General features: G+C 43.4%; 6 protein-coding genes across 6 annotated transcripts; 3 read left to right on the forward strand and 3 right to left on the reverse strand.

Moving 5' to 3' along the window:
• Window positions 1–418: 418 nt before the first annotated feature.
• LAJ45_02273 (uncharacterized protein) lies at window positions 419–1,930 on the forward strand (the record flags this gene model as incomplete). Its single annotated transcript, XM_046111864.1, has 3 exons — window positions 419–681; window positions 756–983; window positions 1,048–1,930. The coding sequence occupies 3 exons, from the start codon at window positions 419–421 to the stop codon at window positions 1,928–1,930; spliced, it is 1,374 nt and encodes a 457-aa protein (XP_045974764.1).
• A 1,249-nt stretch (window positions 1,931–3,179) lies between these two features.
• On the forward strand, window positions 3,180–4,360 carry LAJ45_02274 (uncharacterized protein; the record flags this gene model as incomplete). Its single annotated transcript, XM_046111865.1, has 5 exons — window positions 3,180–3,215; window positions 3,284–3,378; window positions 3,443–3,680; window positions 3,740–3,767; window positions 3,819–4,360. The coding sequence occupies 5 exons, from the start codon at window positions 3,180–3,182 to the stop codon at window positions 4,358–4,360; spliced, it is 939 nt and encodes a 312-aa protein (XP_045974765.1).
• Window positions 4,361–9,705: 5,345 nt separating this feature from the next.
• On the reverse strand, window positions 9,706–12,498 carry LAJ45_02275 (uncharacterized protein; the record flags this gene model as incomplete). The annotated part of the gene is made up of 8 exons (XM_046111866.1): window positions 9,706–10,325; window positions 10,384–10,683; window positions 10,741–10,895; window positions 10,952–11,238; window positions 11,293–11,744; window positions 11,805–11,976; window positions 12,044–12,199; window positions 12,262–12,498. 8 exons carry the CDS (start codon window positions 12,496–12,498, stop codon window positions 9,706–9,708), a joined length of 2,379 nt encoding a protein of 792 aa, XP_045974766.1.
• Window positions 12,499–14,839: 2,341 nt separating this feature from the next.
• LAJ45_02276 (uncharacterized protein) lies at window positions 14,840–15,238 on the forward strand (the record flags this gene model as incomplete). Its single annotated transcript, XM_046111867.1, has 1 exon — window positions 14,840–15,238. One exon carries the CDS (start codon window positions 14,840–14,842, stop codon window positions 15,236–15,238), a length of 399 nt encoding a protein of 132 aa, XP_045974767.1.
• An 835-nt stretch (window positions 15,239–16,073) lies between these two features.
• On the reverse strand, window positions 16,074–19,691 carry LAJ45_02277 (uncharacterized protein; the record flags this gene model as incomplete). The annotated part of the gene is made up of 6 exons (XM_046111868.1): window positions 16,074–16,322; window positions 16,378–16,830; window positions 16,882–18,696; window positions 18,785–19,191; window positions 19,264–19,433; window positions 19,552–19,691. 6 exons carry the CDS (start codon window positions 19,689–19,691, stop codon window positions 16,074–16,076), a joined length of 3,234 nt encoding a protein of 1,077 aa, XP_045974768.1.
• Window positions 19,692–21,600: 1,909 nt separating this feature from the next.
• On the reverse strand, window positions 21,601–23,505 carry LAJ45_02278 (uncharacterized protein; the record flags this gene model as incomplete). Its single annotated transcript, XM_046111869.1, has 5 exons — window positions 21,601–22,218; window positions 22,287–22,430; window positions 22,488–22,965; window positions 23,029–23,126; window positions 23,377–23,505. 5 exons carry the CDS (start codon window positions 23,503–23,505, stop codon window positions 21,601–21,603), a joined length of 1,467 nt encoding a protein of 488 aa, XP_045974769.1.
• Between the last annotated feature and the right edge of the window lie 81 nt (window positions 23,506–23,586).

Below are 23,586 nucleotides of genomic sequence, written 5' to 3' on the forward strand. Positions count from 1 at the left end.
CTGGCGGCCAACTCAAATACCAGGCTTGATCTCCCTCGTGGCTTTTTGAGGTGGTCTATTATACATATTTCATCCAACTGTTGCTTGGCTTAACACTTACTCCACTGTTATAATTATATTCAAATCATTGTCGTCTCACGATACTCACGCAACACAAAAATGCCAGGCACGGGCAGCGGGTCACGAAGAAGCCATACAAAGTCGCGGAAAGGCTGTAGGACATGCAAAAGAAGGCACATACGGTGCGATGAGAACTTTCCTCAATGGTATGTAAATATGAGGAACTCAAAATTGAGAGCCTTCTGGCGAAGCCTGTGAACTATATCTCTAAATTAGATTGCTAACCTACTATTTGTAATGTCTTGCATCTTGTTCTTAAAGCCGCAACTGTACAAAGCACAACGTTCGGTGTGATTATATGGATGCGCCAGCTGATGGAGAGAACCCTCCAATACCGGGAAGCCCTGATCTCAACATCTCTTCACAGGACCAGCAAGAGCTCGACAACTGGGTTGTGAAAGGAGAATGGCCATTTCCCAGCCTTGGTTTGAATAACGAGCCTTCGCCTTCGAGCTATTCACCAACAGACCTTCGACTAATACATCATATCTCATCGGTTGCGGTCAAGATGCAAGAGTCTAAACCAGAGAAGGATCAGTTGTGGACCAAGCGGGTACCAATGTTTGTCCCCAAGTCTTTTTGAATGATTCGGATATTTCCCTGGATACGCTAAATACTTACACGCCGTCTGAGAGATTTCTGAGGATTGCTATGTGCAGTGATTTTGTCATGCACTCGTTGCTGGCGTTGTCAGCGTCGCACCTTTCGTGGCTAACAGCATGTTCAGCTACTATGCACCTTGCCTACCAGCATCGGGGATTAGCTCTCAAAGGGTTACAAAAAGCCATCGGAAGTTTCTGTAAAGAGAACTCGGATGCCGTGCTTGCAGCATCTATACTTCTTTCATGGCAAGCTACTGATTGGTAAGTTCCTCCTGATCTCGGACCTTGGCAATCAGGCCTGGGCAGTGACTGAGATATGTTTCAGGCGTACATGGGCCAGTTTGATGCAAGGAACGTCTACTGTGATAGATGAGATGCAAGAGTGGAAAGGCGAAAGCCAGCTCAGTGATTTTATCGAAGAGAAACAGATATTCGGAAGGACACCATACCGGCCGCAAATTGTGAACTCGGAACGTGATAGGCAGGTGCTAAATCACATATTCAATTCTTTAGAACGATTACAGCCTTACGTCAGCGGGAAGATTGAGGAAGAGAGGGGGCTGAACGAGCTTATCAATTTCATCCAAAATCTAAAGAATTATATACCTATACAATCGCCAGAGGAACAATTCGAGCATATATATCCCTTGCGTTCCTGGCTCTTCTTCCTTCCTATAGACTTTGTTAAGCGGGTCGAACGGGATCCCGATGTCATGATCCTCCTCGCTCATTTCTATGGTGTTGCTCTTGCTGTAGAGCCTTTGTTCCCAGCTGTTGGCGCAGCTTACTTCGGTGCAATGTCAATTGGTCCCATCGAGGAGATCCATAAGACATTATTAAGGCTTAATTCTGAGGGGGTGGAAGGGAAGGTTCTGGAATGGCCAATCAGTTTAATGGATTTCCCACTGGAAATGGTGCATGAATTCAAACTGAGAATGGGTTGGAGGACGATAGAGGAAATCAATTCTCCGGTCGAATCCGAGCATGCAAGCGAAATGATGGATTACGAGCACGGCTTTGGCAACCAGGTACCCATGATCAAAACAGAGCACGGCATTAATTTGTTGCACACACCTCTGTGTACACCCACCAACGGGTTCGACGTCAATTCCTTTTCGAGTTTTTCGATGTCACCTAGCCCGCTTATGACACATCTGCCAAGTACGCCTACATCGCCAGATCATCTTCGTGGGAATTGGGATTCTTGATGGTTGTGGGACATGGGAATTTGCAAAACTGTGAAGATTAATAGATGGAGCAGGGTTTACAAGGGTTTTAGAATTATTCACTCACCTTTGAGATGCTTTGAGTAATACATATGTATCGATATTTCTTCTTAGTTACTTTGGCTTTAGCTCGTGTTTATGCATCATGATGCGAGCGTCGGTGCAGTGCACCATAATACGGGAAGAACAGGTGTTTGGCCGGTGGGTGGGCTTAAAAGGTTCAGTTTGTTTTGTTTTCTCATTTGTTACTACTATTTCTTATTATCGAATGTCTATTCTCGTGATTTCTTAGAGTTAATTAAAGTTGACTGAATCAACTCCACGTTATATTTATAGCTTGTGCTTTATAACCGTAAAGTTCATATCGATTCTATGCACAGAGTAATTCCGAATCGATAATATGGTCCGGGGCTGTGTTTAGTGATCACCCCTGGTGGAATATTCCCCAGCTAGGGAGCTGCATAACATTCAAAGTTTAAACCCTAGCTCTACTACCCCAGGCAGAATTTTTTTTGCACAATACTCGAAACTACATGCTGATGATGACTGCATACAACGGATATAGTAACTGATTTAGGAACAGCAATACCGAATCTCGACTCTTGGCTCTCTATTCAAAGAGCGATTTATTCTACAGATAAGAACACTAAGCATTCTTATCGAGTAAACTTGGCTTGTATTGATGTATAATGGCGTATGTGTAATTTATAAAATATACTTGAATAGGCATACATGTATGTGGGTATATGTACGTCCCAGTCATTAGATCCTTGACATCGTCATTAATCCCTGCATGAACGTACAGAATTATTATCTTGAGTACTTGAAGAGCATATGCATACATACACTACTGTATCCACCTACGTAAGGCTACTCGGTGATAACTAAGTACATGCTACAATCTCACTTTTCTCAGAGCGAAAAATGTCCTTATGGGTCGATTCTGCCAAATGTTTTAGGGCTGGGAGTGCTAAGGAATCTAGTTAGGAAAGGTTTCAGGTCCAATGATGTAACGTTCCAAAAAGAACCGGCTGACAAATATTTGCAGAGCCTCCACGCCTCTGGGGTGCGCTAGTGATGTGTTTATTCGGACCTCTCACAGTCTGTCGTCTCTTCCATAAGCATCAACCCCCGCTCCCCACTTGGTCAACTTGCACAACGGCACCGGTCCCCGTTCCGTTCTTTTTACAACAAGAAATACTAACGAGCACATAACTGCTTGCAGCTCATCATGTCTGGGGGCTGGAACACCATTGAATCGGATGCTGCAAGTTCTCACCCATTGATGACATCCTTATCCTCTTTACATTACGCTAACAAGCTCACTGCTTGTAGGGTGTTTTTACCTATCTGGTGGAGAATCTCGGCGTCAAGAATGTACAATTTGAAGAGATGATATCTTTGGATGCATATTCCCTCAAGCAACAAAGGTGCGCTATCCCCTCACTTAGCTGCCGTAAGTGGCTTTCTTTAACATTAGTTATTCAAATTCAGTCCCGTATATGGTGTAATCTTCCTGTTCAAATACCCGGTAGGTGAGAAGAAAACGGATGAGGCTGTCGATGGGCAATACGATTTCGAAGCTTCCGAAAACATCTTCTTTGCGAACCAGACCATTCAAAATGCATGTGCAACACAAGCTATTCTATCAGTTTTACTGAATAGAGGAGATCTTCAAGTTGGAGATTCACTAAGGGACTTTCGAGAATTCACACAAGCGTTCCCTGCAGAGGTAAGCTGTTGACATTCTTTCGCATTTTCGCAAACATAAACTCATATTTCCTTTTTTAGTTGCGTGGGGAAGCTCTATCAAACTCAGGTAAGTTTAAATAATGCGTGGTGTTACTGGCCATAGCTAATTGTGGGTCAGAATTAATTCGCGACGTTCATAATTCATTTGCTCGATCAAGTCCCTTCATTGATGAGGGCACACGTGCTGCAACCGAGGACGACGATGTTTACCACTTTATCGCATATACACCCGTCAACGGTGTTTTATATGAGCTCGACGGACTACAACCGTCTCCAATTTCCCACGGATCTTGTAGCGATTCGGAATTTTGCGACAAGATCATCCCTGTTCTACAGCGTAGGATTAATAGGTATCCTGCCACAGAAATCCGCTTCAATTTGCTTGCCATGATCCAGGATCCGAGAATTAGAGCTTCGGAGATTGGGGACGTAGAGACAGTAACAAGGGAGGATGATAAAAGGAAGATGTGGACTTGGGAGAACGAGCTCAGGAGACACAATTTTGTCGGATTTACTCATGAGGTACTGAAAAACGTTGTCGCTTCGAATTTGAAGGAAGGGAAATACGACGAATGGTTGAATGGAGCCAAGGAGAAGGCTAAACAGCGAATGGAGGAGCGCATCAAGAAAGGAAAAAAGGGAGAGGACATTGATGAATAGATTATTGATGCCGCATATAGAAGCGCTTTCATCTAAATTCTGCGTCCATATCTCCCAACAAGTAATTTAAAGTACCCGCTATATCCATAACTATTATTTTATAATTTGGTACGTATATACAGCGAGAGATAAAATTATTGTAAAAACAGGGTTTCTATGGCTGGGAAAGCCAATAGGACTCCTCCCATATTTCTACAATAAATTTACCGCAAGCTGTATATATATAACTACATGTAGGCAAGTTACATGCATGTATATCTCTTTGACGTGAACTTTAGTTTGGCATAGTTCTCAGAACTCGAGATCATGTGTGCTTCAGCCCTACCAGGTATGTGCCTTTGCGATTTCTATATGCTATATCACAAGTTATTAAAATATGGTACTGCAGACAGAACGCCACTCATGTACGCACAACAGCTTGCGCGAGGAAGTTAATATGACGATCTTCTGCAAGGCTAACTGCCTCAAAACGTGTCCCCGTGGGGTTTCCGGAGCTATACTCGGGTACAGGAATAAGAACCAGAAAATGCAAGTGACGATACAGGGATTATTTGTATGGAGTGGCGCCGCTCTGCCATACAAATAACCCTATTGCATTTTCTGGTTCTTTCTCCTGTACCCGAGTATGTGAACTAATTTCTGGAAAAGAAACTCGGGATGGAAACTGTTCAGCCCACATCTGCATGATGCAGTGCCTGTATCCTCGAGAGAGACTGGGGTTCCATTGGGACATGGAACCTTTGAATTCTTCTATCGGATCTGCAAAGATGCATATGCTGAAATTACCACATGCATGAGAGACAGAGGGGATGAGAGGATGTAGGCCTGAAAGACGGGTTCTAGCCCGATGTTTTATCATAATAGAACACGCAGAACACCGGGAAGGAAGATGATCTATGTATAAGATGAGTCACCTGAGAGTAATATATCAACATAAGTGTTGGTTATACCTAGACCTCCGAAACCTAACCTGAAGTTGTAAATACCGATTGATCTTTGCTTTTGAATTCGTGAGTGACATTATTAATGGCACTAGCCTATTAGTTAGCGTTATGCTACACAGACGGTAAAGGGGAACTATCATAAAAAATCACTCGTTACTAGTGCTACTCTGCATCCAATTGACAAGACCTTAGTAGCGTGGACGATCACTCGCCCTGCCGCACAGCCGGCGAGCTAAAACACACGTACAACCCCACGCTAAGACCTAGAAGCACGTGCACGCGCCATTCTTTTTTTAGGGGATCTGCTCAAGGGGCTCTGCCTCGGTAGTGAAATTAATCTTACTAATACAATTATTAAAGCCAAATATTTAAGCACCTTTTCAAGTAGAGGATCCCACGGGGAACAGCTACGGCCTTTCCGGAATATTCATAGCTACTGACTGGCATAACAGATACCTCTATACCGGAGATATCGTAGTTTCAATGGGGGCTATTAAACACAGTATTTTCAGGAAGCTGTTTCCCGTCGAATGCGGCCGTACCCGGACTGTCCCCGTGGGTATCTTATGTAGCTGGGAATGACAAAAAACAACAAGATTCTAAGACCAGCTTGTAACAAGTCGTCCCTGTTAAACCTGTACCTATACCTGTGCCCCTGCCCTCTATTATTAGTATTGTATTCATAAACCCTTTAGAAAAGGCAGACAAACTCGGGTTTTATTTGTACCAGAGTAACAAAGTAAGATTTCGTGAAACTTGCCAAGACCAAGTATCACGCGCACATAGGGTACACAGGCCACAATGTACTCTTCACCGACTCACACAATAGCTAGAACGACAGTAACACCGAAAGAGCTCGCGTTACAGTCTCGACAAATAAATGTAGCACGTGTGGGAGCTTCCGTTATTATTTTCGTGATATAGCAAACGGACCGGCCCGACCCAAAGCCGGAGATTGGGTGAAAAATAGTAACTTGATTCGTCTTTTTTTTTTTTTTTTTGTTTAATTAATTGTATGCGGACCGTAGTCTATGACAATATCACACTGCCCCAGAACTTCCCAGTCTCCTCCACCACTTACTGAATAACAACAAAGGAACAGAAAAGAGAAAGTAACTTATGAAGCCGCTAGTTATGTCCTTGAACCCATTTTTCCTTGATCCCGTCCCCATAACTACGGGTTATCTTTCAGTCCGCCCCATCCCATGCCCATCTCCCTGACCTCCTCCTCTTTGTCCTCGTCCCTTCGAACTTGATTCGTCTGAGAGTGAACTAGGATTGAAATATTTAGACTAGTCACAGTATTTCCCGTAACCTCGAAACGAGCAGCCAGGCTAGCACCTATCGGCATTGCTGTATCCTTTCATGGCATCGACCCTTTGAGCACGAAAGATCACTCGCATCCAGTCAGTAGACTTAGGCTTTTCTTGGATATGTATCCGAGTGAGATTTGGTGATTAAAGTTGTATCTTCTAAATAACTTTGCTCAATGATAATATGGAGAACTCTTATATAATACTAAATTATATCTTGTGTATTAGCTTCTATTGGGGAATGAAGGTATGTATGTAGCTGTGTGTAGACGTAATCTCAATCGAGAAAAATAAAATTAGCATATCACTTCTTACTTCAAGCTCTGTTCTATTTCTAGAAATTTTTCGAAGCAAAAGGAGTCTCCCCTGTGAAGAGGAGTTTTTGTCAAATTGTAACGACAACGACAGGATTTGAACCTATGCGGGCGAACCCAACAGATACCACGAATTGAATTCGAGTCTGTCGCCTTAACCACTCGGCCACGTTGTCTTCGAGACCGGCTCAATAAAAACAAAAATTCAATTCAATTAATTTTGAAAGAAATACTTACCGCGCAGTTCATAATTTTATAGCCTGAGGCCGGCGCCAAGGAAGGTAGGCTGGGCGCAAGCAGGGTTGGATCTAACACCACTAAACCCTTTTTATCTGGTCTTAGGCTTAAGCGGGGTGACTTTTGGTTCTTGATGTTGACTAGAACCGGCTACTATAAGTAAGTAAGTGTCATTTAATGGGGTCATAGAGTGTCACTCGCGACAACCCGTGATCGACCCTGCCTACTTGTTCGTGAGGCACACTTCGGAGGGTGATCTTCATATGGAAGACGGGGATTGATAGTGCTTTTCTTCATTGGCTGAGAAATCTTAAATCGTTACCCCTGTAATTATTACATGTACTTTTAGATTATTCCCTGGTGCTCGGTTCAATTGCTAGTCCACCCGAGGTAAGTATAATAGGTGTGAATCTATAATAACAAAATGTAAATCATGCAGCCTATTCATCGGCGGGCGGCTCCACCGAGATTCTAGGTTGACAAGACATGCATAAACGGACACCGACGGATCGATATACAAAATTGCCGAGTATGTGATGTGTGCGTACGTATGTTTCCTCAGAGATGTACTTATACTTTAATTACAAAACGGGACCTTCCCACATTGACAAGCACCAGGGACCCTAATCACGTGTATTACGTCCTGTAGAGGGTACAAAGCGGTCTTTGAATCAGGGCAGTGTGCAGTGCCTGGCTACATATAAAGAAGAAGATGCCATGACTGCTGGGTTAGGGCTACTGCGTGTGTAGCGACATTGGACAAGTGGCTAGAGGACACACCAGCTATATGTAGTTCCAGGTACCATCGTGACCTAGTTTATTCTTTGCTTGTCAACGTAACATTGCTGGCATCTATCTGGCCTATCGTATCAAGTCATCCAAACACGCCATGATCTTCGGCTCTAGCCAACCACACAATCGAACAGAGTTGGTCCTGACAAATCCTGATAGATACCGGCCCAGGTGACTCATGATTGAGCTGTATCTGGTATACTGGCACTACTATTCTTAAAAGATTTACCTTAGTATGCTCACTCCACGCCTCCCAATAGACTGGTTGAGCACAACTAAACAGAAGGATCAGCAAGAGGTTGCCCCTCCCAGATTCCTATTCAGGTCCTGCAAAGTGCCCGATAGTTCCGGTGCCCTTGAAACTTGATTAGTTTTAGTCGTTACATGTTCACCAATCACCAATGGGGAGATGATTTTTAGCACACCTTTGTTTGCGGGGGGATGGATATTTTGGACCCGAGCTAACCCCGAAGAAAGTTACATGTAATTGTCTACCTAGGGAGTAATTCACCATATTTCTATCAGAAAAACCGCAGCATTCTAGGTCGGAGAAACATGTGGCTATCCACCGTTTTTAGCCGCGCAGACAGGATAAGCTTTTGCCAAGAGGCTTGTCCTCCGTCGAGCAAAGCTTGTGTTCTACTGCATCACGCCTTCTCGGCGCCAAATCACCAAGCCACCGATCTTTCTTATTAACATATTGCACTAAATCATTCCGTTTCAAAGCGATTATTATGCTTATATACAATAAAGGAGGGCCTCGGATATTTCAGTTGAAGAAGCATCAGTTTGGAACTGGGAGGGTAGAGGCCTCTCATAGTTGACGATTACTTTGCTACTAATCATGTGGTGGTGGTGTTAATATAGGCTAACCAATTTAAATCAGATTTCAAGGGGGATTTGCCCGAAAACGCGTACCACTACAGAAATGCAAAGTACCTATGTACATGTATCTCTACACGGTACTCTACATAAAATCACAGACTAATGGGATCGTCGGAGTGGGGGTGTGAAACGGACTGGATTATATAAGATTACTACAGACGGTTGCATGCCTTTCAATTGCGCGTGAGTCTGTCATGTAATCCGATATATACATATATTACTTACCACACTAAACAGAACTAGCTGTATCGATTGTTACAGCCGAGTATGTAGTATCAATATATCTTTCAGCACTGTTCTACGAACGCTGCCGAGGCAGAGAGGTAACTACGCGGCTATTAAAGCAAGCATTTGAGCAATCCTGCGATTAATCTTATCATAACGTTTGGGTGAGTAATTGCCTTTAAAAGGCATAATATTCGGCCTGGCCCTTAAATACATGTAACCATCTCCTGGATCTTGTAAGGTTCTACGGGCGTAACAGCTTCCAGATGTACATATCGGTATAAATTAAGGCCTTTGGGCAAAGCCCATGAGACACTCGCTTGATTAGGAAGTTAGATCTTGGTGGCCTGTGCTATAAAGAAGGTAGTCAAGAAACGTGCCGCCATAGGTTTGATAAGCGAGCTGTGCCGGAATCCCGATTTCTGGGGAATTCATACTCCTTTTTGGATAAATATAATGGTTGATCACATATATCATAACCGCTCGAGAATGGCACCTGAGAGGATACATGTATGCTATATTTTCTGTGCACAGCTCAATATATCCAAAACAGCTATGGGTATAATAAATATAACATAAAAATCCAACATAACTGGCAGACCCAAATCATCGTAAATAAATAAAACAAAAACAATCTAGACAGATTTGGAGTCATCAAGGTCTTCCTCTTCGTGAACCTTCTCAAGCCCAAAATCAGAGTCTGCATCGGCCTCTCTCTTGTCAGGAGGCAGAACCGAAAGATCTGGTATTTCCAAATGAAAGAATGGGGTATCGTTCGAAATAAGGGCCGCCCAGCGTGTCTGTTCCTCTTCCCCTACTCCCTTTTCTTCGACATTGATATCGTACCCATCTTTTGTCCGGAACCTTTTATCCTTAAAGTCCGTGTTCGTAACATAATTCTTCAACCTATACTTAAGATCATTTGAGTCTGGACCGTTCCTTGAACTATTGCCCATATAAGATGAGTTCTCCGGCTCCACAGGCGCCATTTCCGTAAAGTCTTTCAGTGGTAATCCAAATCCAAACCCTCCTGAGATAAGTGCACGACGAACCCATGGAGATATGATATTGGCAAAGTGGAACTCGACTTCCCGGTCAGCGTACTTGTTGATCTGGTGCCTCGCATCCACAAGACTTTGGATACCAGTGGAGTCGATAGTGGCCACGGAACCGAAATCAATGACAACGGCTCGCATTACAGGGCGTTTATCGTTACGGGCAGCTTCAGCGCTGATGCCGGATCGTGGGCCAGGATCTATGTTTTATTAGTCATTGATTGAATTCTCATAGAGAAGTTTATATTGCAAACTTACCATTCCACGGGCGATCCCCGAGGGTTGGCCAAGCATTTTGCTTTCCACGTTTCGTGATGCGTCTAACTTCATCCACTACACAGTCGACTTGACTAGTGGCATTTGGATAGGTGAATGATTCAGTAGGACGAAAGACAATTACTCCAGGAGGCGGATTCTGGACCTTGACGTGCGGGTTGATTGTCCGCCGGTCGATTGGAACCCAAACATCCTTGGTATTTTTACCGTCAGATACCTGCAATTTTCCTAGAAATTGACCTCTGGGGCGAGCGATCCGCCAAAGTAGAAGTGCCAATGAAGCTAACTGAATTCAGCAAGAGTTCTAATTGTGTAATCCCAAAGGTCTGAAGAACTCACCACCAGTTGCAAGATAAATGCCGTTTTCAACGTTCGTGAAGACGATGATAAATACACAAGCTAAGAAGATAACCGCTTCAATGGGTTGTACACGCCAGAAAACGACAAGTTGGCGGGGATGTGTCATCAAATCTCCTACGGCGTGTATGATCACACTAATTCCCATGCAAAGTTAGCTTTGGTTATGGTGAGGGTGGGACAGAATACTTACGCAGCTAAACCAGCCATAGGAATGAAATAAAATGCATCTGTAAGCGCGTACAAAGCCAAAATAACTACCAGACCAGTGATGATGCCTGCAGCTGGTGTACGAACTCCAGACTTTGATTTGAGTGCAGTACGTGAGAATGATCCAGTGGCTGGGTAAGCACCAAAGAATGTTCCAATGATGTTTGTAGCCCCGATAGCTATAACCTCTTGGTTTGGGTTGATCTTGTAGTCATTGATTCTACCAAAGGCTTTACCAATGGATATATGCTCAAGTAACAGAATTATAGTCTATTTGAAACTGTTAATAAACTTTCAGGAACCCACATCAACAAATACACTTACAGCAACAGGAATATGCGGCATAATAGCCTGAACTAAAGGAGTATCAATCCTCAAAGGACCAACATGTCGAAAACCTCTTGGCACATCCTTCAAAATTGTGATTCTTGCATGTCCCTTGGGATCGTGTCTTGTAATAAGCCATGAAGCAAGAGTAACTATAATAACCACGACTCCATTTCGGGTGACATTTGCGAAGAAGAATTTCCTCTTATGCTGTGGGTATCTTTTCGTCAGTTTATTGAGTACCCAGCGTATGAAATATAGTCCAAATAGAGCCGTAAATCCGAAAGCTGCATCAAGTTTTGCATTTGGCAGGTGCTTCAGTGTGTTTATGATGACCATGTATGAGGCATCGCGGGTGTTGAACAACTTTTGAACACCGATAAGTGCAGGGATTTGGGTTGTTGCGATGGTAAAAGCACTCCCTGTAACGAACCCAGCAACAGCGGGAGCTAGATGACCCTGTTAGAGATGTTCAAGACCTTGTGTTGTACGGATGCGGAAATGCTTACCAGGGATAAATTCCAAAATGAATCCAATTCTCAAGAGGCCAATACCAATTGAGATAGCCCCACAAATCAACGCAAGTGCTGAGCCAATTTCTGGGGCCGAATATGTATCGCCGTGTATCTCCCTAACATGAGTGATGACTTTTGCAACTTCAAGAGTCATCACAGCAACAGGCTGACGATATATTATTGTTAGTTGGATTCATGTTTAAGCTAAGATTGAAAATTACTCCTAAACTCACCCCAATTGTAACGTCTTTACTAGTAGCAAAGAAGCAGTAGATGAAGACACCGACAAAACTCGAATACAACCCATACTCAGGGCCCATGAAAGCAAGCAGGGCGTAGCTCATGGATTGCGGAACAACAACAGCCCCAACAGTAAGTCCTGCAATAATCTGCACGCTATCTGTAAGTAATTGGCTCTTTGAACACATATTGAGCTAATGAAAGGCCTTACATCTCCGGTGAACCAGGTGAGATTATAGCGATGTATCCAAGTAGCAATAGGAAAAAGAGACTTGACATAATAAAGAAGTTGACCAGGAATATCAGAGAAAAGGTCAGTGAACCAATCCCTCACAGAGATCGTTCTATCCTGGAAATCCCCGGTATCAGAGTATTGGGGACCAACTCGAGGGTATTCGTAAACATCTTCGCCGGACATGGCAATCTTGTCATCGTTCTTAGCTGCCATAACTGATGGTTTTAAAGCAAACACCTTTGCAGCTAGCTACTGGTAAAGATAAAAATCACAGAGGAAGGAGAGGGAATGCTTTATCTCTTATACGGTAATCCGGTTTCTTAAATCACGTCCAACAGCATACATGTATGTAAGTTCTTGATAGCACGGCACATAGCGCAGGTATCGAAACGGCAAGAGTTTCAAGAAATTACCGATAAGATGCAATTCATCTCCTACTAGTGGTCGATCTTTCTCCCCATACTAACAGTCAAAAGCAGATGTACATACACGACGTTGACCCCCCGGGAAGTGTGCCCAAAGCTTTGTCCCGCTGGTGCCCCGAGACCCTTGCACATTATTGACAATCTATAGCATCGGGGAAGGTGCTCAAACTTTATTTTAGCCTGAGGAATTATCTCTCCGTTTAAGAATGCAGAGTGCGGAGATAGTAGATAAAGTTGGGCCCGTGATATTCCCATATAGTAATCTTCAGCAGAGATAGATGCTGCTTAAAGGATATTTTGGGGGTGGCGACATACAGTCTCGACTACGACTTGCCGCATATAAGACCATATCTATGTAGCACGTCATCTGGCGGTAAACTTAGACGGGTAGATGGTGCCGAATTCAAATATATGTATGGACATGTCAGGCTACCGAGGTTTATTTGCATCAAGTGGGGAAGGCTGCAGCTAATTCCATGAATTTGTTGGTTTTCGATTACAAATGACGATTAATTATGTACTTACGCAAATTTGATGCGTCTGTCTGTGCCTTTGAAAACCCAGTCGTTCTGTGCCAATTGTCTTGGTTGACCCTTGCCTGAATAATGGGACTACAACGATCCGTATAGCTGGTAATGCCGAGAGAATTTCTAAAGCTTGTCTATTCCCGACTCTTAAAGTTTTCCTGTGGAACATGAAATTTGATACTCCATATGAGTATTGCAACGCTCACCACGCCAAGACCTTTGTTAAGTAAATATTCTTGATCGCCTTGAAATTTGATTTGTACTCTACCTAGATCTCTAATGTTTCGTTTCTTATCACAACTGGGGAGTTATTTGTTCATTTTCTCGCTCTTAGATACGACTCTGTCAACTTCCGGCAGCTATGTTTTTTTAGCATCTCCGCCACAGCCAGATATGAAAGTCGTTGCATATTGGGGTACAAACTCGTGTCTTGCTTTCTATTTCAAAATGGTTTCGATTAACAGCATGTATACATCCTAATGAATGGACATGGACGAGAGGTTGTTTTCGGGGGTCTCTTGAGGAAAGGATAAAACCTTAGTAGTATCGAAGTGTGTGGTAAGCACAACTGAGGTTGGATTTAGCTTTAAGGTTAAGGTTTATCATGGCCATGATTTCCACGAGTACTAGCTTCGCTAATGGACCCTTAATCCTATGACCTTAACCAGAAAGAGCCAGCTGCAACGTCTAGTGCGAATCATCACCCGAATCGAATCGGTAATACGGCAATGAGAATTCATAATTCACCTAACCCCAAACGTACATGCAGATGTCATCCCGGCAATTTGCGTGCCGTGAAACCGAGCTTCAAGCTGCGGTTTAGTTGAAATTCCATCTCTTAAAATTGCCAAGACCTTTATCATTTGTCACTAAAGGCTCTCTTTACCGTCATAAGTCAAAGAAAACCCTTTTAAAGGTTCGATATATTGTTCTCTTCAAAAAGCTATCTCTATTTACGCTCCTCGCTATAAGAGTACTTCAAGCTATTTTAACTCGATTCTCCTTGTTTCAAAGGCCTGCGCTCGACTGAAACATTAGAATAATCTTTTTGCTTCTAGTGATAGCATCAAAAAGAAAGCTTATCGTAGAACTTAGACATTTCCCGGGTGTATGCCTACAGTAAATTATAATTTATCACTGCATTCTATGGTTTAAGAAACTTTAAGGACGTATGGAAATTTCTGTGTATTCTTTCCCGCAACTACTACGTGTAGCTTATTTTCTGAATAAAAACTGTATGTTCCTCTTGTGATTGAGGCACCTCGTATCGTGGTATCCTTTTGAAATGATCAGAAACGTTAACAGCTAGAAGATATTTTGTTAAAAGCCTTACTCCTTGACGATGAATAAGTGGGCATATGCAGAAAGTATACGTAGGATAAAGCCAAGGTATGGCTTCGCTTTTATTGTATTCTATAATGAAATAGGTTAGAGCTTATGCGTGGTTTTCTGGTTTGCGGTGGAAAATTTTCTCTAGACTGGGCATTTAGGTCATAGAATATCACTCATGTCTGTCTATAAACACACGAAATTAAGAAACATACCAGCCAAAAACCACTACAAACATAACCCACGAAAAGAAAGGAGCCACACACCCTCATAATGATGTTACTCACTATCTTCTTCTGCTTCCTCCTGCTCATTGGTACTTCTCTTTCCACTCAGGACGCCACAAGCTCTCCCATCGGCAGTCTCATCGCTCACCTGAAGCTGGAACACTCTACAATCGACGAAGAGATCACATACAATTGCAAGACCACAGACAATTCCCCCATTGTCGGTGATGTTCTTAGAGCTGTTCTTATGCTCTACGACCGGGGTAGCGGCGTCCAATGTAGGCAGTATAGTCTCACTGGATCGAAGTGTACGAAGTTGGTGACTTCAGGGAATGCTGGAATACAGATATGCGGTGACGTGGATCAGTGGCTTCAGTGCCGCAGAGTTGGGGTGGCATCGATTGACTTCATTGGTACGTGTGAGGGTCTTATCGATGGTAGATAGAGGGTTGGTGGATATATGGATATCAGCTCCAAGAGAATCAGTATCGTTATTTAAAATTTCGTCATCTCTGTAATAGTTTTTGGTGATAATTTGTGCCGCGGAAAAATGGCCATCACTCGCCTTAAATAATGCAAGCGAAACCGGTGCGGTTTTATGTGCTTTTCTTAACCTACTGTCTTATTCAAAATATGTGAAAAGAAGAACTTTAGATCGGATTTACTGTTAACATGGCGGCAATACGCAATGGATGAGGCCTTAGGGCCGGCTTGTGGAAGGTCAGGATATCGCTTTCCTGTCAGAAGGATCATTCATTCCAAAGCACCATAATCGTGCTCTTTCAATCTTCCAATCGACTTGATTCCGAGGACATATCAGCCCGCAAATAATTAAAGATTGTTTCAATATTGGTTCGATACTCCACTCTAAACCGAAATATTATTATAGGACTTAATAATTTATTATCCCTATTCATAAAAGGAATTGCTGGACAATCTAGTCCTACTCATCGTCCCTCAACTACTACTTACGGAATTATATCTTAACTTTAGTGATGGTGAAGCGCAATAAAACATGTCCAAGACAGCAGGATGACTGTGGGTCTGCGCAGAAAGGTAAACCGGGAGGCCATGTTATTTGCCTTGAGCCTCTATACCACCTAAATCAAAAGCCTCTAAATCGACTATAGTTAAAGGATTGAATAAACCTCTAGTTGCTGCGACACGAATAAATTGGCCCGCATGAATGAAATAACAATACTTGAACAAGAACACGAAACGTCAAAGTTTATGCTAGATACACTGGTCTCCGCCAAATCCATTTCACACAAAGGAACCATCTATGACTCTTCGCTGTCCGTGTGATATTCAAACTCCTCTGGCACTGGTGCGTCATCGTCACCTTCATCATCCTCGGCATTGAGAATATTCACAGCAGCGGCCGCCCCCCCAGTATTATCTTGGTTTGCAGATCCACCAACAGAGTGACCAGGGCCAGAAGTAACAGGTGCTTTCCGAACCTTCAATTCTAGAGGCTGAACAGGCTCATCGGGTGTACGATCCAGCAGCAATAATACTCCACCAGTAGGCTAAAAATAAATTAGTAAATAGATTAGGAGATTCAATGAGAAAGAGTGAGTATACCTTTTTAACTGGCTCATACCTGCCCTCATTTGGGAAACTGATGTACTTCAACTGTTCTGGTAATACCCTAGCCATGTTTACAACCTCGTAACCGACTTTCTCTTTCTCCGCCCTTTTCTTTTTCTCGACTTCGCCATCTTTCTTCTCTCCGTCTTCCTTTTTATCAGCGCCATCATCCTCGATCTCCATCTTGTCATCCCCTTCTACAGCAGATGGTCCTGGTGTGACAGGTGTCGAAACTGTAGGTTCGGTTTCCATCATGTCTTCACCTCTAGCAGCAGCTTTAGCAGCCTTTTCCTTTTCAGAACGTTTAGCCCGTTGGCGTGCCTTCACTGTTGTGGATAGAACGGCTGTAGCAATCTTCTCGGGAACTTTTTCCGCGGACTCTTCAATCTTTGGAGGGTAGTCGAAAAGGGAAGGCTTTGTGTTACAATAAAACTTGAAATCGGGAATCTGGAACCCGTGAGCAAAAGAAGTTAACTAGAAAAAAGAACGATTACTCACATTTAATTCTTCATCCAAACCGATCAACCCAGTTGGAACAAAGCTCAAGCTGAGGAAATGTGTCAATGGGAACCAGTACCAGTATTGTGTGAACACTGCCATTCCCACGATAGCTGGGAGGTTTAAACTTCCGGTCTGCGTTTGAAGTCCAATAGTAACATTACGACCACCAGCATCGATGATACCTAACGCAAGAGCAGCTCCAAACTTGGCCATAGCATCTTCATGTTTCTCCGCAACCATGCTTTCGAATGTTTTCCGTAGAGAAGCGACTTTCGGGTTCATTTGATCATTCTGCTGAACAAGGATCATGGCCATTGAAATTAGCGCACCCTGTCGTACAAAATCGGTGGGGTCCTTGATCATTGGCTCTAGGAGATCAATGGCTTCGTCAAGACCGGTGCCAGCACATGAAATTCCCAAGGCGAGCGATGCACCGTATCTAACGTGCGGATTGTAACTTTCACTCAACAGTTCAACAATTCTTGGCACAGCACTTGGTTTCCGAAAGAGTATAAACCCAAGACTCATAACCGAAACTCTCCGAACGTCATCGTTAACGTCGCTTACAGCCACGTGTAAGAGTTGTCGAATTGCCTTGTTGCTTCCGGTACCGCAATAGGCCAGTGCAATAGTCATAATACCCCCATAACGCAATGTTGCATCAGGGTCATCAAGTAATGTATTAATCAGATCATCGGCGGCTTCCTGTTTTCCAAACATTATTAAGGCCATCCCGATTGCAATTCCTCGGATAATCTTCTCGTGCTGTGTTTCGTGTGAATATTGAATCATATCCTCAAGCGCCGTTGCATTTCCCGTCCCCAGCATAACCAAACCCATGGCCAACCCGACTGCCTCTCCGGCTATCGCAGAATCACTATACAAAACTGACTTAAGTTCTTCGTAAATGTGAAGATTCCCTGTAGCCATTCCAGCAACACCGAGCCCCAAAGCGCCACCATGCTGTACCATCTCGTCTCCGGCATTCTTAAACTGTTTTCTTAAGAACTCAAGCACATCCGTTCCATGGTTGGCGTAGATCAAGCCTAAACCGTACAGACTACCGCCCTGGGAGTATGGAGATCCGGTTGCGACACCTTCTTGTGGAAGATATGGTTCGAGCAGCTTCATTCCCTGACTGAGGTTTCCACGATGGATAACTCCTAAAGCAGCAGTCGCAGTAAACTTAGACCAGTTGACCGCTTTGCTCAGCCACTCTAGGTTTGCTCTGAAAAACCCATCACTTGTCGTTCCAGCATTCATGAACGCATTCGAAAAGGTCACGGCAGTATGGAAAATTGAGTTCCGGGCTTCAAGCGAGTCTTTAATTTTGTTGAGAATTGTCATATCCGTGTGGTTGTTTCGGTACAAGAACTCCAAAGAAAGCTCAATACTCTTTGTTCCACGGAGGATTTGGCGAATTGAACGATAGTATTTATCTATCTTAGATATAGAGGTAGTTGAACTTCCACTACCCCCAAGCAATCTTGTGTTTTCGTCGTCCTCCGTAGAATCTGTTATCATTGTGTCGCCGCCGGCTGTTGCAGCAGTACTCAATGCATCAGACTCATCTACATCAGATCCAGGGAGTTCGCTCGCAACCTTTTGAAGGAACTCTTGGGCAGCAGAAGAATCCAAGTCGAAGGAGATTTGGTAGGCTACTAAGAGAGATTTTGAGTCCTCTTTTTGAACAAGCTCTTGGAGAATTTTTGCGGCAAGAGATGTGTCGTTAAGATGAATTACACACTTGCTAATCGAGAAATAGTCGGGTGAAGCTTGGGCGAGAAATAGATTGACCAAGAGGCGAAGAAGCTTTGAAAATACAGGAAAGAATTAGCTTCGTCATAAAAACTCAGAGCGAAAAATGATCTGTAGAACTTGGGTGTACTGGGAAACAAACCTTTTCTCTTAATCCAATTTCCTGAACGACTCCCATAGTTATGTCTAGTACGTAATCCATTAATTCCACGCCACCATCCTTCTCATCTTCTACTTCCTTAACTTTACCCTTCCTTTCTCTGCTCCGTTGACTTGCTAATTTGATGCCCTCTTCCACAACATCTAGTCGCCTAGCCTCAATAGCAATCCCTATTGCTGGTTTGTAATCTTCTGTCTCATAGCATTTTCGAAACATTCGTTCTACAATGTCTTGCAGCCTTGGGTCAACTGTTTCAAGAGTTTCCTTCTTAGCTGGATTGGTTGTAGGAAAGGAAGCATCGTCGACCAAAGATGATAGCAAAGTAGGAGGAGATGAAAGAATGGAGTCGTTGTGGGAGTTGATCAAAATGTACTTGTCAATGCATTTTGCTGGGCCCTTTCGTCAGCGACTATTATTCAAGAGATTGGCTTGTAGACTGCCGAGCATAAGGGTATAGCTACAGATTATTGTCTCAACGTATTCACTTTTAGCGGTGATGTCAAACAGCTCTCCAGCTCCGAGTGCGAAGATCATAGATTCGTCATACTCGCCGAGGTGATAATAGACCTTGGAAGCTACAAGAGCGGCGAGTTGGCGTTCCGAAAACTGCTCATCTTCGTACAAGACCTCACTATATACCTCATCATAATTAGCTATTGATGGTTCTATCGTGGTATTAAGTTTATCTGATGAAACCATCTGCTCCCGAGGCAAGCACATGTGCAGACGCCGATGAGGTTTCAACAAACATTTTCGAAACACTATCTGCAATTTCTGGCCAGAATTGATTCACCAGCTCGTCCAGCTTCTGCAAAGCGTAACACCTAAGCTGTTGATCTGGTTCATCCAAAAGACCGATGAGACCGGCGGCGGAACTTAAGCCCGGCATACTTAAGGTGTTTCTTTGATTCCGATTTATAGCTTTCCAAAAGGGTTCCGGAGACTGTTCAAAAGATATAATACTGTTGATAGATATTGGGATGATCTTGAAGGGGAGTCGATGATGGGAGGAGGTGGGGTTGATGGAAATGGGGATGGTGGATGATGATGGCAGAGGAGGATGAGATCTTGCGCGGGACACCCTGGTGCTCGCGTTGCTCCAAGCACCTTGACTCCGCATATAATGGGTAGTTCTGAGAACGCCAAGGAATCTTTACCCGGTTAACTTCACAGATTATCACCACGGGGAATGACCAAATGGACATGTTTTAGTACCACATTAGTAATTACAACAATAAGCCAGCTTTTACCCCTACGATAATCGCCACAATATTTCAATAGGTTGACTCTTTAAAGTGGCAAATTGTCGTCTGGCATTTCATGGAGCTCAGGGCTGGTTCTAGTTCCTAGGCAACAATGGTTCGCAATACATTCATTTATACGCAAGATGAATTACATATTATTTAAGCCCAGTAGTATATAAATTTTAACGATAGCTGATAATACAATACGATTTTGATCGATAAACTGCGATACTGGTCAATTTTCTGTTTCTTGTCCGCTTCGAACAATCAGAAACATCTATTCAAGAAGATAAAGATGATAAAGATGAGTTCAAGAAGGAAGAGATCTCGAGAGTATATGAATTCTTCTCGATTCACACGCGGTAATATGTTTCTCATTTACTCTTCTCACTTTTCATAACCTCGGAGGATAGCGCTAAAATAATCAAGTACATGATATAAAGATAAGGTAGCCATTCCTTTGCTGATGATAATCTTAAGGAGGACGCCTTCGAACTTCATTACAACTCTACTTACTAAAAATAAACTTTCTAACATACTTCAGCAACTGAAGTACTTAATTATCTCACATTGAAAAGAATAAAATAGAATATTTGATTTCATCAAATGGTGATGATTCACAGAACTTTTATCGGTCTGTTAGGCTTTATAAATGCTCTCCTTGCCAGTTGAAATAGATCGTGAGACTCCATTTGATTATACAGCTGGATACAACTATCTTTTTGTGGTTTTTAGTTTCTAAACTCTCCTTCGAAGCTGGTATCAACGCAACGGCTTAGTTGTTATCACCACCGCCCTCACCGCCATTAGGGAATCGAAACACCCAACTCTTATGCAAACGAGTTGAGACATCCTTTTGAAATGGAATTTTGCTGGAATGATGGTCCGAAGGTTTAGATAGCACATCCAGTATCGTTCTAGGGGTCGCATTAGGGGTAAGGATTAGAGAGTAATAAGAAAATGTGCAGTCCGTTATCTCGGCAAACTCGGCAGCGATTTCTTCTCTTAAAGCCCACCGGGGAGAGGTAGGGTGGGGTAAGCTACTTGAAAGGGCTAGCGTTAATACCGGGTAACCCAAGGTTTGGGTGCTATTGCTTCAGGCTTCAGCAGTAGAAAAGAGGCCTTGAAGGTAATTGGGTATGATTCGTAGTTTTGGTCGATGTGGTTCATATTTCAAGGCTTCTGGCGGGCTGCAGGCTATTTATTGAGTCTTGGAAACAGTCCAAAAGCAACCAAAATTCGACAAGCATAACGTTTCCCCGTAACGTAATTGTACACCTAAATGTATGGTTTACGCAGAACCTATGACGCACAGCCAGGCTACAGTGCATGGGGTAGACCCTGTAACGAAGACTCGCAATTCTAAAATATCTATGCGATTGGCATAAATTCCTTCCAATACTTTAATAAGGGTGTTATGAAAACTGCCCATGTATTTAATCATTTACTAGTACAGCAAGACGAATTGAGAAAGTTAAACCCGTACACCAACTGCCATAGGAACCCGACCAAAGAATACCGAGAGAATCCTTAACTGACTACGGCGGCCAAAACTCAATACTCAACTTTTTTCAAGTTATTGAGGACAAACCCATCCACCTCTTCAGGCTTGACGATGCCAAGTTTCAGCATGTCCCCCCAGAATAGTAGAGCTCTTTGCTGGGAATAGTAAAGATAATCGAACTCGTCTTCATCTTCACTTCTCCTATCTTCCATATCTTTGGCTGCGTTCTTCGCTTCTTCAGAAAGTGTACTCTCCTTGTAATCGGGATTGTTCTTCTTGAGATGTTCTTGCTCGGCCCCTGTGGGGTTTAGTTTGGCTTGTATAATACCCCAGGCACACCACATTGCATGAGCGGCAGAACGCCAAACTAAAGTCTCCTCAACAAGTCTATCGACCTCCTTCTCTACTACGCGCTGGCGAGCTACTTCTTCCTCTTTGTACGGCATCGCGGGAGTACGAGCATCCAAGTTAAACGAGGGAACACCCCGCACATCCAAATTTACGAGGTCTGGATTACTAGCAGGCGGTGTTTTAGTGCTATACGCCCCCATAAGATGATGTTCGACATAAGCACGGATGAAGTTGCGCTGTTGCTCAAGGTTGGGGTAATCATTTTCCTTTATCACGTGAGGTGGGTCGGGGCCGTGATAGTTTGACATCCACTCGCACTTCAGAAGACGGTTAATACAGACCTATACAATACAAAAGGTCTTAATGGGGTAGATTTAGTACTTACGAAATGGTTTGCAAATTCAAATCCTGGGGGATTAGCATTGGCATACTCAAAGTCAATGACAACCAATTGCTTATGCTCATTCATAGGAAGAAGAAGAGGACTCTTCCCACCCGCTTGCAACCTCAGGATGTTACCATATTGTGTCTATCCTCCGAGGTTAGAAACTACTACCAATACTCATGAAATTTCGGCTTAACCCACATCATTATGCGCAAAGACCAACTGTCGCTTTACACCCTCCGGCCCTCCATAACGTTCTTCGAGCCATTGACGATACTTCAGGACAACGGTTTCGAACTTCTCCCACTCAGTTCCAGCGATCGGCCCCCCTTTCCTGTCACTGGCCTCAATTTTTGTCATGATTCCTCTGACTCTTGGAATCCATTTGTCCCAGTTAGACCAAACAATAGGGCCTCTCTCTATTTCTTTTGCTTCCAATTCAATTCCTTCGTGTAGCTCCTTCAACCTCTTTGCAATATGTCTGGAAGTTTCTGGATTCCTTATATCTTCCCGAGTGAGTGTGCGTGATGGAAAGAACTCTTCAAATCGACCATTTTCAAAAGTTCCAAAGAGGCGTGGGCCAATGCGTTTGCGGGCTAGGCGACGAAGAATTGAGAGTTCACTATCACGGTCGATGAGATGCGAAGCTTGAGGGCCGTAAATTCGGAGTAAAAGTTTTCTATAAAAGGTTAGAACTCTAACTATACATTTTCCAAGACCAAACCAGGAGCAATGGTCATACGCTGGCAACTTCATCGACGCAGAAGAGACTACACTACCCTGGTGGTCCTGACCTGCCACTATAGGCGGAAGTTCGCTGGGTGGAGAGACCATGAAAACCTGATAAAATGGCATATCATGTTAGCATACGTCTAAACCAATTTGTGGAATCCTTCGTCATATTTCACTAATTTCTACAGATCTTTGTTTTTAATTACTAAAGTAATTACCCAGCTCAGAACACCGGGCCGCGGAAAGCAAGACTTTCAAACACAGATATTTGAAACAGCCGCATAATCATAATCACTACAATCTTATACCAACTCCTTTCACGGACTCTAAAGCAAAAGGTAAAAAGAAAGCAACTTACAGCATTAGTCAAGGCCCCACTGATCCTCTCTACACTTATTTCCTTATATCTGTCCAGGGAAACTCTCCTCCATCCCTTACATCTAAGGGTATGGGCCATTCTCAAAACCTGGTTTTTAAACTCGTCCATTCCCAACTCCTCCACCAATGGCAAGGTCACTTCACATGCAGGAACCACCGGCTCACCATCAGAAGCATAATCGGTGTCCGA

The sequence above is a fragment of the Morchella importuna genome, assembly GCF_003444635.1.
Source record: "Morchella importuna strain M04M26 chromosome Unknown Morimp01GS004, whole genome shotgun sequence".
NCBI classification, from domain to species: Eukaryota; Fungi; Ascomycota; class Pezizomycetes; order Pezizales; family Morchellaceae; genus Morchella; species Morchella importuna.